Source organism: Pipistrellus hanaki (assembly GCF_964339955.1).
Source record: "Pipistrellus hanaki genome assembly, chromosome: 1".
NCBI classification, from domain to species: Eukaryota; Metazoa; Chordata; class Mammalia; order Chiroptera; family Vespertilionidae; genus Pipistrellus; species Pipistrellus hanaki.
In genome coordinates this window covers 82,337,097-82,356,959 of record NC_140503.1, presented here as the reverse complement: position 1 = coordinate 82,356,959, position 19,863 = coordinate 82,337,097, and the positions used below count along the sequence as shown (strand labels likewise).

The window sequence follows — 19,863 nt, the reverse complement described above, 5'->3', positions numbered from 1 at the left end:
AAATGGTTCTAAATGCTGCTGTTTACTTTACAGGGTTGATTACATGTGTTTATGACTGTGATGTTGGGTTTTAATGCACATAAAATATTTTAGGATACTATTTGTTTCAGAATCTTTTTTTCTTCATTTCCCTTCTCTAAAAACTGGTGCGTCTTATGGTCCGGTGCTTCTTATTGTCCGAAAAATACGGTATTACATATTTTAAGATTAATTTAAAATATATTTTTATTGATTTCAGAGAGGAAGGGAGAGGGAGAGAGATAGAAATATCAATGATAAGAGAGAATCATTGATCGCTGCTTCCTGCTTGCACCATACTAGGGACCAGCCCAGAAACCTGGGCATGTGGCATGACTTGGAATTGAAATGTGACCCCCTGATTCGTAGGTTGACACTCAACCACTGAGCTACATTGGATGGGCATTTTAGGTTTAATTTAAATGTCCTGAGTTTTAAAAAACGGTGGAGTAGCCAAAACTGGTTTGGCTCAGTGGATAGAGCGTTGGCCTGCAGACCAAAAGGTCCCAGGTTCGATTCCGGTCAAGGGCATGTATTATTTTTCTTTCTTGGTTGCGGGCACATCCCCAGTAGGGGGTGTGCAGGAGGCAGCTGGTTGATGTTTCTCTCTCATCAATGTTTCTAGCTCTCTCTATCCCTCTCCCTTCTTCTCTGTAAAAAAATCAATAAAATATATTAAAAACAAAACAAAAAAACACAAAACAAAACGGTGGAGTAAACTTTTCATTGCTGATAAAATTAGAATTGGTGCAATCCTCTGGAAAGCAGTGTGGTAATCAGAGAAGTCAGAAAGATGTTTGTATCTCGCTGGTGGTCTTGTTCCAGCCTCTAGAAGGGTTCAGAAATCTGGAGGAAGGGGCTGTGTGTAAATTAAATAGCCCAGAGATGAAACATAATTTTGAAAGGTATATTGGGGAGAGTTAGAGAGGACTTAGCTAAAGGAACTAAGTTCTCCTTGTCTCAGTACCCCTTGCTTTTTATTAACACAATTTGTCCTTAGGCAAGGCAGAGATATACACATCAAAGGCCAGGGTTTGTACACAAATCCAGTGTCAGATTGGGGAATTGCCTTTGGCTGTTCAGGTGTTTGGCCAGTAGGAGGCAATAACATGTAGATTAAGATGCCCTGAACTGTCTGGCAGCGAGCAATCATCCTTTTCCGATTTGGGGAAATGCCTTTCAGCCATCCCAGATGACAGCCCTGCTGACATGCTGGAATTGGCTTCCGGCAGTATCTAATTTTAGACATTCATCCTAAGGAAATAAAGTTATATATACAAAGATGTGCATTCTAGAGTTTAATAACAAAGAACTAGAAATAAATGTACAACTTTTACAAGAGGCAGTGTTATGTTAACATTAAAAAATATACTTGGAAATATGCAAAAATGGTTGACCTATTAAGTGAAAATAGCTCTATGTAATATGCCAGATAAATGCAACCTTATGCACTTAAACTTGTTGGGCAGTGAGATGGTGGGAGTTGTAAATTATTTTAATTCTTTAATATTTATATTCTTTATGATTTAAATTTATATTAGTTCTGAAGATGAAGTGGATGTGCTTTTACATGGAACTCCTGACCAAAAACGAAAACTCATCAGAGAATGTCTTACTGGAGAAAGTGAATCTAGTGAAGATGAATTTGAAAAAGAAATGGAAGCTGAATTAAATTCTACCATAAAAACAATGGAGGTCAAATTATCCTCTCTGGAAACAGGTAAAACTTTTAGTTAGACTTCCATAAAGATATTTTTCCAAGCTCCATATGGGCAAGAACCTTGTTTGTGCTCTTTTGTGTCCCCAGAACCTTCAGTAGGTACTCAGTAAATAAGTAAGTAAATAAATAAGTTCTATCTATCTATCTATCTATCTATCTATCTACACACACACACACACACACACACACACACACACACACACGGTATATGTATATATGAATGGATAAGCTGAATTTAGAAAAATAAATTTTTATTGAGTTTTTAAAGAAAGGAAGGAAGAGGGATAGAGAGCCAGAAACATCAATGAGAGAGAAACATCGACCAGCTGCCTCCTGTGCACCCCCCACTGGGGATATGCCCTTGACCGGAATCGAACATGGGACCCTTCAATCCACAGGCAGACGCTCCATCCACTGAGCCAACTGGAGATAAGCTGAACTTCTAAAAAAATTCTTACTGATTTTTATTAATTTCAGAGAGAGAGAGAGAGAGAGAGAGAGAGAGCGCGATAGAAACATCAGTGATTTAGAGAGAATCATTGATTGGCTGCCTCTTGTACGCCCTCTACTGGGGATCAAGCCTGCATCCTGGGCATGTGCCCTTGACTGGAATTGAACCTGGGACCCTTCAGTCTGCAGTCCGATGCTCTATCTACTGAGGCAAACCAGCTAGGGCTTGATATATATATATATAATTTAAAAAAAAATATATTTTATTGAATCTTCACAGAGAGGAACAGAGAGGGATAGAGAGAGCCAGAAACATCGATGAGAGAGAATCATCAATCAGCTGCCTCCTGCACACCCCCCACTGGGGATATGCCTGCAACCCAGGTACATGCCCTTGACCGGAATCGAACCCGGGACCCTTCAGTCTGCAGACCGACTCTCCACCACTGAGTCAAACCAGTTTCAGTTATATAATTTTTTTTTTAAGAGTGAGGAAGGGAGAGAAGGGGAGAAGGGGAGAAGGGGAGAAGGGGAGAAGGGTAGAGGGGGAGAGGAGGAGAGAGAGAGAGAGAGAGAGAGAGAGAGAGAGAGAGAGAGAGAGAGAAAGAAAGAAAGAAAGAAACATCAATGAGAGGGAAACATTGATTGGCTGCCTCCTGCATGCCCCCTACCCAGGATTGAGCCCAAAACCCATGCATGTGCCCTGACTAGAAATCTAACCAGCAACCTCTTGCTGAGCCACGTGGACCAGGGGAACTCAGTCAATATTTATTGAGTAAATGAATAAAGTGTTTGGCAACCTGAGCATAGTTTTCTTTGATGACTAGTGAAGAGTTTTCTGTGTTATTGGAAAGAGATTAATACTGTTTATTTGCATGAATTCTTTTTGTAATTTTTACCCGGGAGAAAAAAATAAGCAGGTTTATAGAAGCATATTTAGGGTTATATAGCACTGATATGGCAGGTTAAATGATGTGTCAGCACAAATTTCCATCTTATTTTATTAAGTAACTAGAGGCCTGGTGCACGAAATTCATGCACTCGGATGGGGGGTCCCTCAGCCCAGACTGTACCCCCTTGCAGTCCAGGAGCCCTTAGGGGATGCCCTCATAGGGAGTGGGTCTAAGCCATCGGTCAGACATTCTTAGCACTCCCACCACCACTGTTGTGCTAGCCGGCCATGAGCCCAGCTTCTGGCTGAGTGGCGCTCCCCCTGTCACACTGACCACTAGGGGGCAGCTCCTGCATTGAGCATCTGCCCTCTGGTGGTCAGTGCATGTCATAGTGATTGGTTGTTCTGCTGTTTGGTCAATTTGCATATTAGCCTTTTATTATATAGGATGAAACATTTTGTTTTCATATGTAAACTGTATCTGACTCAAACACTGATTTGTGATAGTAGGACTCCTCAGCATTGATTTCCATGTTGATATGCTATGTATTAGCTGATAAGAAAGTGTATATGATAGTAATAAAAGCAAAAGCAGATTTTTCAAGGAAGAATTAGGATGCAGGCATATGATGACATAAGTATAGGTAATGTCATAGCACTAGGCACAAATGAGTCCTTGAGTCATTTCCCTGCCTCTTTGTAGAGCTCTTACTCTCCCGTGAAGTGCCTTTAAAACAAGATGTTTGGTGGATGCAGGAAGAGACTGAACATAAACTGTGCACCTATGGATGAGGACAGTGCGGGGTGGGGAAAGGGCAGAGGGTGGGGTGGGAACCTGGTGGAGGGGGGAAGAAATGAGGAACCTTTATAATAATATGAACAATAAAGATTGATTTAAAAAAACAAACAAACAAAACAAAACAAAAAAAAACCAAGATGTTTTCCCTGTTCTCCACAGTATATTGCATGGCTGAAAGGTAGAGATATGTATGCTGGCTACCTGAAAATAGGCTATTTAATTAGATTTGTGGGAAGGTGGAGAAAAAAATAATCCCATGATCTGGAACATTTAATCAGGAGGGGCAGCTCTCTAATGCATGGGCACCAATCTAGTACGTCATTGATGTGAAAATATTTTCCCATCCAAATGAGATTGGAATGAGTTGATATTACTTTGAAGTGATGGAAGGATATATGGAGATTTTTTTCTTGTCAATTATGTAAGATTTAGTCTGAAAACTTCCCTTATGGTTTGAACAGGTTCGTCTTCAGGAAATGGGAAAGTTGGAACAGCTTCCACAAAGTACTATGATGATATATATTTTGATTCTGATTCTGAGGATGAAGACAAAACCGGTAAGTGAAATGTTTACCAGGTCTAGCAGTTATATTTTATGAAGAAAAATTTACCTAGGAATTATTTTGTATTAGGATTTCCCTGTGTTTGATTTCTTTCAAAGAAATTGCAGGCTGCTGATGTGAAAACAAAAGCAGGATCGATGAATAAGAACAGATGTGGCACAAATATTGAACTGTAATGTTGTACATCTTGAAATATATATAACCTTGTATACCACAAGAAAAAAAGAAAAGGACAGATGGAATGCATACGTATGAGGTCCAACACGGGCATTGCCTAGGACAGCTCGGGACAGGGAGAGTGTTTCAACTCTGGGCTCTTGGCCCCCTTGTCTTTCAGGTTCCCTAGCACAGCAACATTTGTTTTCACACGTGTAAATAATTTCCATATTTTTTTACCTCCCTTGCAGAATTCTCCCTAACTCGATTTTTAAAAAAATATAATTTTATTGCTTTCAGAAAAGAAGGAAGAGGGAGAGAGAGAAACATCAATGATGAGAGAATCATCGATTGGCTGCCTCCTGCACACCCCACACTGGGGATCAAGCCCACAACCAGGCCCTGTGCCCTCAATTGGAACCTTTCAGTCCGCAGGCCAACGCTCTATCCACTGAGCCAAACCAGCTAGGGATTGTTATTTTTTAAAAATCAGCCTCTATTTTTTGGAATTGGTTTTGTATAAAATTTGAGTGAAGATGAACATATTGACAAGATCCAAAACTAATTTACTTTATCAGTAACTACATTGAAATACACAAATAATAAATTTATTTGGTAAAGAAATAATTTTACTCTGGGGAAGGAGGGGATGTGTGAGAGGGAGGGAGGGGGTAAAAAAAAAATCAATAAAATATATTAAAAAAATAAATAAATTTAAAAAAAAAGAAATAATTTTATATATTATTAAATATTGATGTGTTTAAGTACATTTTAAAAATCTAGTGTATGTAGACCATATTTTTTTCCATTCACTTGAAATTTTTTTTATGATTTTAGTAGCATTTTATTTTTTATTTAAAAAAAATATATTTTATTGATTTTGTACAGAGAGGAAGGGAGAGAGATAGAGAGTTAGAAACATCGATGAGAGAGAGTCATCGATCAGCTGCCTCTTGCACACCCCCTACTGGGGATATGCCCGCAACCAAGGTACATGCCCTTGACCGGAATTGAACCCGGGACCCTCCAGTCCCCAAGCCAACGCTCTATCCATTGAGCCAAACCGGTCTTGGCTTTAGTAGCATTTTATATATGGGAACTTGTAGAGAATGTAGATGTCAAAAATATTTTCTATTCTTGCCTTTTTGGATTCAGAATTTTCATTATTTAAATACCAGTTTGAGATACCAGTTTTCAGTGAAAAACCAGTTTTGCCTCCTCTGTCATCTTCTTCTTCTTTTTTTAAATATACTTTTATTTATTTCAGAGAGGAAGGAAGAGGGATAGAAAGATAGAAACATCAATGATGAGAGAGAATCATTGATCAGCTGCCTCCTGCATGTCCCCCACTGGAAATTGAGCCCACAACCCAGCCATGTGCCCTTGGCCAGAATCAAACCTGGGATCCTTCAGTCCGCAGGCTGATGCTCTATCCACTGAGCAAAACCAGCTAGGGCTGTCATCTTCTTTTTAATGCTTTGTTAATTGGGCAAGAACTGTACTTGGAGGAATAGTTAAAATTTTTTAAAAAGAAAATATAAATAGAAAAAATATGAAGCTTAGGAAATGGGATTCTTCATTCTGTATTAAAAAGTTATAAACTTTAATCCTGGCTGGTTTTGTTCATGGTGAGTGTCAGCCTGAGGACTAAAAGGTATTGGGTTCAATTCCCAGTCAAGGGCAGGACCTCAGTTGCAGGTTCCCCAGTCCAGGTAGAGGTGCATGCAGGAGGTTTTCAATTGATGTGTCTCTCACGTTGATGTACTCACTCTCCTCCTCCCCTCCCCTCCCCTTTCTTTCTTTATCCCTCCCTTCTTATCCCCCTCCCCCTCCCCCTCCTTCCCTTCTCCCTTCCCCCTCCCCTTTTCTCCCTTCTCCTCCCCCTCCCCCTCCTTCCCTTCTCCCTTCCCCCTCCCTTTTTCTCCCTTCTCCTCCCCCTCCCCCTCCTTCCCTTCTCCCTTCCCCCTCCCCTTTTCTCCTTTCCCCTCCCCCTCCCTTTTCTACCCCTCCCCTTCCTTTTTTTTTTTCTTCCTCCTTCCCTTTCCTCCCCCTCCCTCTCCTTTTTCCCTCTCCATTCCACTCTCTAGAAATCAGTGGAAAAACTATCCTCAGGTGAGGATTAAAAAAAAGTGTGAACTTTAGACATGATACTTAGCTATATCCTTAACATTTTTTAAATTAGCACAGGTGACCAAGAGAAAAAAGAAGAAACGACACAGGATTCTAACAAATGATGAGTTACTATATGATCCTGAAAAAGATAACAGAGATCAGGCCTGGGTTGATGCACGGAGAAGAGGGTAAGAACTGAAATTTAATATTTAGAATCTTTAGAGAACATGATTAAAAGATAATCTCACTGAAACCGGTTTGGCTCAGTAGATAGAGCGTTGGCCTGTGGATTGAAAGGTCCTGGGTTCTATTCCGGTCAAGGGCATGTACCTTGGTTGCAGGCACATCCCCAGTGGGGGGTGTGCAGGAGGCAGCTAATCAATTTTCTCTCTCATCAATGTTTCTAGCTCTCTGTCCCTCTCTCTTCCTCTCTGTAAAAAATCAATAAAATATATTAAGAAATAAAGCTAATCTCACTACATTCACATTTTGAATATATGTGTATGCTTCTATAGATGTACATAAAGAAGTTTGAGAACAAACTGCTGAATACTTGATTTTGAAAATAAAGCAAATTTCAGTCAGAAAGTCAGAAAGTTGATTTAAAAAAAAAACTTTGAATTCATACTGTTGTAGTTAGTCTCTCCACTCAAGAACCAAAAATGGCCCTGGCTGGCTCGGCTCGATGGATAGAGCATTGGCCTGTGGACTGAAGGGTCGCAGGTTTGATTCTGGTTAGGGGCATATGCCTGGGTTGTAGGCTCGATCCCCAGTGGGGAGCATACAGGAGGCAGCTGATTATGATTCTCTCTCATCATTGATGTTTCTATCTCTCCCTCTCCCTTCTTCTCAAATCAATATATATATATATATATATATATATATATATATACCAAAAATGAATTAAAAAATAGATACAATTTAAATCTATTGGAAATTAAGTGTTTATGTGGACAAAGAGTGGATGTTATGTTTGCATCTGAACTGTTTTAACTGTTTATAAATTGGATTTTTAATAATTAAAGTAAAATTCACATAACATAAAACTAACCATTTAAAAATACACTGACTTGCCGAAACTGGTTTGGCTCAGTGGATAGAGTGTTGGCTTACAGACTGAAAGGTCCCAGGTTTGATTCTGGTCAAGGGGATGTACCTTGGTTGCGGGCACATCCCTGGAGGGGGGTGTGCAGGAGGCAGCTGGTCCATGTTTCTCTCTCATCGATGTTTCTAGCTCTCTATCCTTCTCTCTTCCTCTCTGTAAAAAAAAACCAAAAAACAAAATACACTGACATTTAATATATTCACACTAAAGTGACATTGAATATATTTACACTTCTATTTAATTTCCAACCATTTTCATTATTTCAGGAGGAAACTTCATATTCAAATTTGATAGGTCATAAAATAAAAACTAGGTAACTTGCCACTATTACATAGTGTTCCTTAACCTGGCTGTGCTTCAGAGTTACCTAGGGAGAATGAAATGCAAACCCTTGAGTTGTAGTCTAGGAAGTTTTGATTCCGGTAAGGGGGGGTCCAGGAATTTATATATTTCAAATCCAGATATATTTTGATGTAGTGTGGGTCTTCATTCATTTTTTAATGCTAAAGTTAATACAATGTATATGTTAATTTCTTTTTTTTTTTTTAAAAATACATTTTATTGATTTTGTACAGAGAGGAAGGGAGAGAGAGAGTTAGAAACATCGATGAGAGAGAGTCATCGATCAGCTGCCTCTTACACACCCCCTACTGGGGATATGCCCGCAACCAAGGTACATGCCCTTGACCGGAATCGAACCCGGGACCCTTCAGTCCCCAAGCTGACACTCTATCCATTGAGCCAAACCAGTCCCAGCTGTATATGTTAATTTCAAAGCAATATAAAAGGATACAGTAAAAACTAAGTCCTTAAGCCAGATTCTAGTTGTCCTAGACTCCCTTTCCAGAGAAACCACAATGACCAGGTTCTTGCATATTCTTTCAGAGATAGCCAAGTCTATATAATAAAACCCTAATATGCAAATTGACTGAATGGCTGAACAACTGGTTGCTATGACGTGCACTGACCTCACAGGGGGCAGACACTCAACGCAGGAGCTGCCCCCAACCTGGGTTGGGGGGTGCTGCCTGCTGGTCGCCCCACAGATGGCCCTGATTGCCGGCTAGGCCTAGGGACCTACCCTCTATATTGGGAATAGTCTCTTAGATTTAAAAATTAAAACTTGGTAAGGCTATTGCATATTTTGTGGTCAGCCCTGATTCTGACACTTTTAACTGTGAGAAAACCAATTACTTAACTTCTCTCTGCTTCAGTTTTCCCACCCATAAGATGGCGAAATGATACAACTGCCTCAGAAGGATCATGTAGGTGCATGATCCTTTTATAATCAGGGCAAAAAAATGTAGGTGCCCATACAACAGCAAGATGCCTTGCATATGTATGAAAAGTATGGTCAATGGTGCATACAGTCCCAGATTGCAAGAGGGATGTTCGACTGCCAGTTTAGGCCTGATCCCTGGCAGATGAACATCCCCTGAGGGTGCAGGCTGGGCTGAGGGGACCCCCCCCCCCCCCCCACACACACACATATTTAACCTCTAGTAGATTAAATAAGTTAATATACTGGAAGTCCTTAGGACATTGCCTAATTCAAATCAAATCCCATATACATATTTGCTTTAAATAGTGAAAGAGGAGGTGGTGGTACTGGTAGTGGAGTAATAGTAGGTGACCATTTATCCACTTCAATCTTTTTTAGTGGCTAAATGTTATTATAACTGTAAGACAGTACTTTGAACATTCCCTTACAAAAGGTACGTGCCCTTGACCAAATGGAACCAGGGACCCTTCAGTCCATAGTCGATGCTCTATCCACTGAGCCAAACCGGCTAGGGCTCAGCGTAATTTTTTTTATTTTTTATTTTATTATTATTATTATTATTTTTAAATATATTTTATTGATTTTTCACAGAGAGGAAAAGAGAGGGATAGAGAGTTAGAAACATCGATGAGAGAGAATCATCGATCAGCTGCCTCTTGCACACCCTCTACTGGGGATGTGCCCGCAACCAAGGTACATGCCCTTGACCGGAATCGAACCCAGGACCTTTCAATCCGCAGGCCGACGCTCTATCCATTGAGCCAAACCGGTCCCGGCTATTTTATTATTTAAAAAATATATATTTTATTGATTTTTTTACAGAGAGGAAGGGAGAGGGGTAGAGAGTTAGAAACATTGATGAGTGAGAAACATCAACAAGCTGCCTCTTGCACACCTCCTACTGGGGATATGCCTGCAACCAAGGTACATGCACTTGACTGGAATTGAACCTGGGACCTCTCAGGCTGATGCTCTATCCACTGAGCCAAACCAGTCAGGGTAGCATAATTTAAAAAAAAAATTTAAATTCTTTATTGTTGAAAGTATTACATATGTCTCCTTTTTTTCCTTATTGTCCTCTCCCTGGCCGCTCCCATCCCCCAGCATATGCCCTCACTCCCTACTGTCTGTGTCCATAAGTTGTTTATATGTATGCATGCAAATCCTTTGATTGATCTCTTACCATTCCCCTTCCCCTCCCCACCTTTCCTCTGAGGTTTGATGGTGTGTTCAATGTTTCTATGTCTCTGGATTAATTTTTGTTCACCAGTTTACAGTGTTCATTATATTCCAAAAATAAGTGAGATCATGTGATACTTATCCTTCTCTGACTGGCACTGGCTTATATTTCGCTTAGCATAATGCTCTCCAGGTCCATCCATGCTGTTGTGAATGGTAAGCACCATAGTATTCAATTGTGTAGATGTACCACAGTTTTTTAAACCAGTCATCTGCTGATATGCACTTAGGCTGTTTCCAAATCTTAGCTATTGTTAATTGTGCTGCTATGAACATAGGGGTGCATATATTCTTTCTGATTGGTGTTTCTAAGTTTTTGGGATATATTCCCGGAAGTGTGATTACTGGGTCAAATGGGAGTTCCATTTTTAATTTTTTTTTTGGGAAGTCCATAGTGGCTGCACCAGTCTGCTTTCCTATCAGTATTTTTTAAGGGTTCCTTTTTCTCCACATCCTCACCAGCACTTATCATTTGTTGATTTGTTGATGATAGTCTTCTGACAGGTGTGAGATGGTATCTCATTGTCATTTTGATTTGTATCTCTTGGATGATTAGTGACTTTGAGCATTATTTCATATGTCTCTTGTCCGTCTATATGTCCACTTTCGAGAAATGTCTATGTAGGTACTTTGCCCATTTGTTTTTTTAAAATATATTTTATTGATTTTCCACAGAGAGGAAGGGAGAGGGATAGAGAGCTAGAAATGTTGATGAGAGAGAAACATCGACCAGCTGCCTCCTGTACACCCCCTACTGGGGATGTGCCCACAACCAATGTACATGCCCTTGACCGGAATCGAACCTGGGACCTTTCAGTCCGCAGACCAACGCTTTATCCACTGAGCCAAACCTGTTTCGGCGCTTTGCCCATTTTTTGATTGGATTGTTTATCTTCCTTTGATTAAGTTGCAAGAGTTCCCTGTAAATATTGGAGATTAAAGCTTTATCAGATGTCATATTGGCAAATATGTTCTCCCATGCACTGGGCTTTCTTGTTATTTTGTTGATGTTTCTTTTGCTGTGCAGAAGCTTTATATTTTGATGTAGTTCCATTTGTTTATTTTCTCCTTAGTTTCCATTGCTATGAGATATGTAGTATTGGAAGTGCTAGCCGTAGTGATAAGACAAGAAGAACTAAAAGGCATCCAAATTGGTAAAAAAGAAGTAAAACTGTCATCATTCACAGATGACATGATATTGTACATAAAAACCCTAAAGACTCTATCAAAAAACGATTAGATTTAATAAATGAATTTGGCAATGTAGCAGGATAGAAAATCAATACCCAGAAATCTACAACATTTTCATATACCAATAATGAACTCACAGAAAGAGAAACTAAAGAAAAGAAAAAATCCCATTTACCATTGCAACAAAAAAATTAAGATATCTAGGAATAAACTTAACTAAGGAGGTAAAAGACCTGCACTTAGAAAACTACAGGACATTGAAAAAAGAGATAGGGGAAGATATAAACAAGTGGAAGAATATACCGTATTCATGAATTGGTAGAATCAACATAATTAAAATGTCCATACTGTCCAAAGCAATCTGTAGATTCAATGCAATCCCCATTAAAATACCAGTGTCATATTTCACAGACCTAGAACAAACTCTTCAAAAATTTATATGGTATTTAAAAAACACAAAAAAAAAAACCTTAATAGCCATAGCAATCCTGAGAAAGAAGAACAAAGTTGGAGGGATCATAATACCAGATATCAAGCTAGTATATTACAAAGCAACTGTTCTCAAAACTGCATGGTACTGGCCCAAGAACAGACATATAGGCCAGTGGAACAGAACAGAGAAACCAGAAACCAACCAAAGCCATTATGTTCAATTAATATTTTGCAAAGGAGGCAAGAGCATACAATGGACAAGACAGTCTCTTCAGTAAATGATGATGGGAAAATTAGGCATGTATTTAGACCACCAAATTAACATCATACACACACACAAAAAAAAAAGGATAAAAGACTTACATAAAGATGGTAAACCATATAAATCTTAGGAGAATTCATAGTTAGCAAAATATCACAAAAAACTCATTTTTAATTTTCCATGGAAATCAATGATACTGACCCAGATATTTGGGTTAAGAAGTATGCAAAGGAGAGAAGAGAAGCATGTACCAAGATACAAGAAGATGTTTTCCTGTACAATCTGATATTTAATTAGTACTTTGGTCAGAGACCTCCAAAGTTCACTTATACTGGAGGGATTCTGGAATCCTAGGCTGTTTCTGAGACTGTAGGCTGAATGGCCTCAGCTTGTTATACTGGATGAGGTTTATCCAAACAATAGACCTAAGTGTATCAGCAAAGATGCTAAGAACCCTTTTCTTCTAGCTGGGGCCTGTGGGTGAGATACTGATACAGACAGTGGAAAGAACAGTCAGACATTTCCTCCTCACCAGGAAAACTGTACAGTTCCATGATTTGCTCTGTGATATAAGTGTCAGGGAACTAAGCAGGAACTGAGGGCTTCAGCCTCTCCAATTGAGGATCTTGCCTTTGGACATCACTGTGGGACCCTCGGTGATGATAGAGTCCCATGCCAAATTGGAAGGGCCTACAGGCCGAGGTGGAAGGGAGCTATGGGAATAAGAAGGACTGGTTGATGCTGCGGGTGAGGTGGGTACATTCTTGGCTGGAAGAATCTGATTGGTTGCTTTAGTGATAGCTGCTGCTGCTGCCTCTGCTTCCTTGATTTGACTCTTTGGTTCCTTAACCAAGTCTTCATTGTTGACTCCGGTGGGAAGAGTTCCAAGGCAAGTCTCTTCTGGAGATTTTTATTTGGAAACCTGTTACAGTTAAATTGAACCTCCATGTTGCATACACATGAATGAGGCATATTTTCGGGGACCAGCAGGGTGCTACCAAGAGACATGGTAAACATAAAACAAATGAACAAATGACAAAAACCCACAGACACAGATAACAATGTGGTGGTTACCAGAGGGGCGGGGGTAGTAAAGGTGGTCAAATATATTGTTAAAGAAGATTTGACTTTGGGTGGTGGGTACACAATGCAACATACAGCTGATGTATCATGGAATTGTACATTTGAAACCTATATAATCTTAGTAACCAACTAGAGGCCCGATGCACACAATCGTGCAAGAGTAGGCCTTCCTTCCCCTGGCTGCCAGCACCAGCTTCCCTCTGACACCCGGGATCCGGGCTTCCCTCCAGCCACCAGCACCTGGGACCCGGGACCCGGGACCCGGACTTCCCTCACAGCCCTGGCTTCTTCCGATCTAATAAACATATTATGCTTTTATTATTATAGATGACTCCCCAATAAATTTGATGAAAAAGTAAAAAAAGAAAAAAAGAAACTTGGTAAATATAAAATCTATAAAGCTGCAGCCAGCATAAGGCACATTTGTCTTATAGCATATTTTTTACTTTTGTAAGTAGTAAGAGTCCACTCAAAAAAATGATAAAAGTATATATAGTAAATATATAGCCCAGTAACATAGTTATTTATTATCATCAATTGTTATCTACTATACATAATTGTATGCACTATACTTTTATACTACTGGCAATGTGGTGGGTTTGTTTACATCAGCATAACCACAAACAGTAACTTGTTGCTGAGTAATACATTGCACTACAACGTAACCATGGCTATGATGTCACTAGGTGATAGGAATTTTTTAGCTCCTTAATAATCTTATGGAATCACCATTGTATATGTGTTCTGTCATTGACCAAATTGTTATGTGCTACATGATTGTATATTGTAGGAACCCTCTCTAATTGGAATTTGCCTCATGTTTTTCTCATGATTAGACGGATTATACAAGTTTTTAGGAGAAGACCAAAGAAGCAAAGTAGCATTTTTATCACATATCAAGGAAACATACTGTCATCATGATTTATGACTATTAATCATCTTGGTTGGGTAGTGTGTCTCAGGTTTCTCTCTACTATAAAGGTACCCTTTCCCCCCTCTTTACATACTGTGGTTCTTGGAAAGAAGTCAACTGTGCAGCCCAAACTTGAGTAGGGAGTTATGAGGGGAGAATATCTTCATAAGTTATTTGTAATTCTTCTGTATGGGAGATTTGTCTATTCGTCCTCATTTATGTATTCAACTAGAGGCCCAATGCATGAAATTCATTCATGGGAGGCGGGGAGTGTCCTTCAGCCCAGCCTGCACCCTCTTCAGTCTAGAGCTCCTGTAGTCGGACATTCCTCTCGCAATCCAGGACTGCTGGCTCCCAACTGTCCTCCCCTCCAGGCCTTGTCCTCCCCAACCACCCTCCCCTGCTGGTCTGGTTCCCCCCAACTGCTGTCCTCTGCAGGCCTGGTCCCCTCCAACTGCCTTCCCCTGCAAGCCTGGTCCCACTCCAACTGCCCTCCACTGCAGGCCTGGGTCCCCTCTCCCCAACTGCCCTCCCCTGCAGGCCTTGTCCCCCCAACTTCTCTCCCTACAGGCCTGGGTCCCCCACAACTGCCCTCCACTGCAGGCCTGGTCCCCCTAAACTCCCTCTGCTGGCCCATTCACCCCTAACTGCCCTCCCTGCAGGCCTGGTCACCCACAACTGCCCTCCCCTGCAGGCCTGGTCACCCACAACTGCCTTCCCCTGCAGGCCATCTTGTGGTGGCCATCTTGTGTCCACATGGGGGCAGCCATCTTGTGTCTTGGTATGATGGTCAATTTGCATATTACTCTTTTATTAGATAGGATCATTTATATCAGCATGGACTCAGGAGAACTTAATACTTTGAGTTAAAATCCAATACTACTTTATTTTTTTTTATTAATTGCTTTAGTTTTGGCCATTGGAAGTGCTTTCAGTTGGCTCCTGTGTCCCTTTGACATAACTACTGCATTGTGTTTTTCTTTTTCTTTTTTGAATATATTTTTATCGATTTCAGAGAGGAAGGGAGAGGGAGAGAGGGATAGAAACATCAATGATGAGAGAGACTCCTTGATGTACTGCCTCCTGCATGCACCACAGTAGGGATTGAGCCCAAAACCCAGGCATATGCCCTGAGTAGGAATCAAACCATGATCTTCTGGTTCATAGGTTGACTCTCAACCACTGAGCCAAGCCAGCTGGGCAGGTTTTTCTTTTTCTTCTTCTCTTAGCACTTCCTTCCTTTCTGGCACTACACGATGCTCCAGGTTCATCTTGTATGCCCCATTCCAAGAATTAACCAATTTTCTGAGGATTACTGATTATTTTTATTGGAGAGTTGCATTAGAAATCAAGTTCTGGTTTTAATATGTCTTCCCCCTACTTTCTTTTTCTTTTCAAGATACCATGGTTTTGGAATACAGAGGCCACGCCAACAACAGCAGCCTGTTCCAAATAGTGATGCTGTCCTGAATTGCCCTGCCTGTATGACCACACTGTGTCTTGATTGTCAAAGGTAACAGATAAAGGCTAACAATATACAAAACAATAAAAACAAAACGATGGTTTAAAAAAAAAAATCTGAAATAGACTTGAGGTAGTCAGGAATTCTGGTAATGTTCTGTTCTCACATATCCTTGGCGTTACATGGTTAATCTTTATGTAATAATTTTGTTTATGCATAGTCTGTCACAAGTAGTGTAAAGTGAAGCACTTGCCAGTACTGACAGGGATTCAGTGAAACTGTGCATATGTTGTGAAATGATATAATCTCTCCATACACTCTCTTTTTTATTGTGATAATATACATGTAACATAAAGTTTACTATTTTAACCATTAACAAGTTTGCTGTTGAAGAGTACTTCATTGGAATATTTAATTTATTGTCAACTAGACCATTTGAAAAAAAATGAAAAATTTTCAGTTTTATTGACTTATGGGATACAATTCACATTATATAAGTTTATTTATTTATTTATTTATTTTTTTAATATATTTTTTATTGATTTTATACAGAGAGGAAGGGAGAGAGATAGAGAGTTAGAAACATCGATGAGAGAGAATCATCAATCAGTTGCCTTTTGCACACCCCCTACTGGGGATATGCCCGCAACCAAGGTACATGCCCTTGACCGGAATCGAACCCGGGACCCTTCAGTCCCCAAGCCGACGCTCTATCCATTGAGCCAAACTGGTCCCGGCCACATTATATAAGTTTAAAGTGTATAACATGATCATTTGATATACAAGTATATTGTTAAATGATTATCACAATAAGGTTAGTTAACATATCCATCACTTTTCTTTTTCTTTGTGGTGAGAACTTTCAAGATCTACTGTTTTAGCTACTCTCAAGTATGTAGTACAGCATTGTTGACTGTAGTCACCATGCTGTACATTATATCCCCAGAACTATTCATCTTATAACTGGAAATTTGTACCCTTTGACATTTTCACCTATTCACCCTTCCCCGTCAACCATCAGTCTGCTCTCTCTATGATTTCAGTTTTTTTAGACTTTGCATATAAGTGAGTTCATACAGTACTTTCTTTCTCTGTCTGACTTATTCTATTTAGTATAATGCCCTCAGGGTTCCTCTTTGTTGTCACAGTAGCAGGGCTTCCTTTTTTTTTTTTTTTTTTTTTTTTTTTAAATATATTTTGATTTTTTTACAGAGAGGAAGGGAGAGGGATAGAGAGCTAGAAACATCGATGAGAGAGAAACATCGACCAGCTGCCTCTTGCACACCCCCTACTGGGGATGTGCCCACAACCATGGTACATGACCCTGACAGGAATTGAACCGGGACCTTTCAGTCCGCAGACCAACGCTCTATCCACTGAGCCAAACCGGTTTCGGCTGCAGAAGCTTTTTAGGTTTATGTAGCCCTGCTTGTTTAATTTCGCTTTTATTGCTTGTGCTTTTGCTGTTACGTTAAAAAAAAACATTTCCAAGATAAAGGTCAAGAAGCTTTTCCCATTTTCTTCTAGGAGTTTTAAAATTTCAGGCCTTATATTTAAGTCTTTAATCTATTTAAAATAAATTTTGTGAGTGGTGTATAATAGGGGTACAGTTTTATTCATTTGCATGTGAACATCCACTTTTCCCAATACTGTTTATTGAAGAGACTTATCTTTTCCATATTGAATATTCTTGGCTTACTTGTCAAATATTGGTTATATGTTGTGGCTTTATTTCTGGGCTCTCACTTGATTCTGTTCTGTTGATCTATGGATCTATTTTTATGCCATTCCCACACTGTTTACCATTCCTATACTCTAGCTTTATATTATAGTTTGAAATCAGGAAGTGTGATGCTTCCAGCTTTGCTCTTTTTTTAAAAAAAAATATTTTATTGATTTTTCACAGAGAGGAAGAGAGAGGGATAGAGAGTTAGAAACATCGATGAGAGAGAAACATCGATCAGCTGCTTCTTGCACACCCCCTACTGGGGATGCGTCCGCAACCAAGGTACATGCCCTTGACCGGAATCGAATCCGGGACCCTTGAGTCCGCAGGCTGACACTCTATCCACTGAGCCAAACTGGTTTCGGCCAGCTTTGCTCTTTAAAAAAATATTTTTATTGATTTCAGGGAGGAAGGGAGAATGAGAGAGAAAGAGAAACATCAATGATGAGAGAGAATCATTGTTTGTCTGACTCCTGAATGCCCTCTCCTGGCGATTGAGCCTGCGACTTAGTCATGTGCCATTGACCAGAATCGAACCCGTAACCTTTCAGTCTGCAGGCCAACACTCTACCCACTGAGCCAAACTGGCTAGGGCCAGCTTCATTCTTCTTTTTCAAGATGACTATTCAGAGTCTTCCGTGGTTCCATATAAATTTTAGGATGTGAAAAACACCATTGGAATTTTGATAGGGATTGCATTGAATATATAGATGGCTTTGGGTAGTATGGATATTTTAACAATATTAATTCTTTCAGTTTCTGAATACAGGATATCTTTCAATTTATTTGTGTGTGTGTGTGTGTGTGTGTGTGTGTGTCCCCAATTTCTTTCATCAATGTCTTATTGTTTTCAGTGTATAGATCTTTCACCTCCTTGGTTAAATTTATTTCTAAGTATTTTATTATTTTTGATGCTACTATTGTGAATAGGATTGTTTTCTTTATTTCCTCTTCAGATAGTTGTTATTATATAGAAACACAACAGGGTTTTGTATATTAATTTTGTATCCTGCAACTTGACTGAATTTGTTTGTTCTAATGTTTTTTTAATGGAGTCTTTAGGGTTTTATATATATATAAGATTATATCATCTGAAAACAGAAAATTTTACTTCTTCCTTTTTAAAAATTTCTTTTAAAAAATTTTATTTATTTATTTTTTTTATTGTTTAAAGTTTTATATATAGTAGTACATATATCTTCCCCCCACCCCCCCAATTGAACTTTCCCCCGCTACTTCTTCCTTTCTTACTTGGATGCCTTTTATTTCTTTTTCTTGCCTGACTGCTCTGGCCTGGACTGTCACTATTCTGTTGGTTAGGAGTGGTGACAGTGGACACTCTTATCTTGTTTCCCATTTTAAGTGTAAAGTTCAGTGACATTAACTACAATCACAATATTGTGCAGCCAACACCACTATCCATTTCTAGAAGTTTTCGTCATTCCAAACAGAGACTGTATCCATTAAACAATAATTCCCCATTCTTCACCCTCACTGCTCCAGCTTCTGATGATCTGTTATCCTTTCCTTTAGGGTTGTTCATTGCTGGTGTGCAGACTTTTGCATGTTGATTTTGTACATACGACACTGCTTACTTACAGTTTCTTGTACTTTTTTTTCCTGTGTAATCTAGAGTTTGCTCCATATAAGATCATGTCATCTGTGTACAAAGATAACTTTACATCTTCCTTTATATACCTTTTATTTATTTTTCATACCAAATGCTCTGATTAGAATTTCCAATACTATATTGAATAAAAGTGGTGAAAGCAGGGATTTTTTATTTATTTATTTATTTATTTATTTATTTATTTATTTATTTTTTACATATTTTCTTGATTTTTTTTTTTATTGCCACCCTCCCTCCCTCCCACACATCCCCTCCCTCCCCATAGTTTTATGTCCATTGGTTGTACTTATATGCATTTATACAAGTCCTTCAGTTGATCTATTATCTCCCCCTGATATCCCTACCCTCCCCACTGTAATTTGACAGTCTGCCTGTTGCTTTACTTTCTCTATATCTGTCTCTTGGTTCATCAGTTTATAAAGATCTTTATCATCCACCGATGTGTGAGGTCATGTGGTGTTTCTCTTTCGTTGATTGGCTTATTTCACTCAGCATGATGCTCTCCAATTCCATCCAGGTTGCTGCAAATGATGAGAATTCCTTCTTCTTTATGGCAGCATAGTATTCCATTGTGTAGATGTACCTTAGTTTTTGGATCCAATCATCTGCTGACGGGCACCTAGGCTGTTTCCAAATTCTGGCTATTGTAGATTGTGCTGCTATGAACATAGGGGTGCATATATCCTTTCTGATTGGTGTTTCTATTTTCTTGGGATATATTCCTAGAAGTGGGATTACTGGGTCAAATGGGAGTTCCATTTTCAGTTTTTTGAGGAAACTCCACACTGTTCTCCACAGTGGTTGCACCAGTCTGCATTCCCACCAGCA

General features: G+C 39.5%; 1 protein-coding gene across 2 annotated transcripts in view; it reads left to right on the top strand.

Annotated features, from left to right (window-relative positions):
- EAPP (E2F associated phosphoprotein) overlaps nt 1-19,863 on the top strand; it is a 28,072-nt gene that overhangs the window by 4,653 nt on the left and 3,556 nt on the right. Inside the window, exons 2-5 of one of the 2 annotated variants that reach the window (XM_084874756.1) lie at nt 1,560-1,738; nt 4,341-4,436; nt 6,781-6,898; nt 15,617-15,730. In XM_084874756.1, coding sequence (XP_084730882.1) covers nt 1,560-1,738; nt 4,341-4,436; nt 6,781-6,898; nt 15,617-15,730 — 507 coding nt within the window. The remainder of the gene's footprint in view (nt 1-1,559; nt 1,739-4,340; nt 4,437-6,780; nt 6,899-15,616; nt 15,731-19,863) is intronic. The other variant, XM_084874757.1, reaches the window with a different exon arrangement.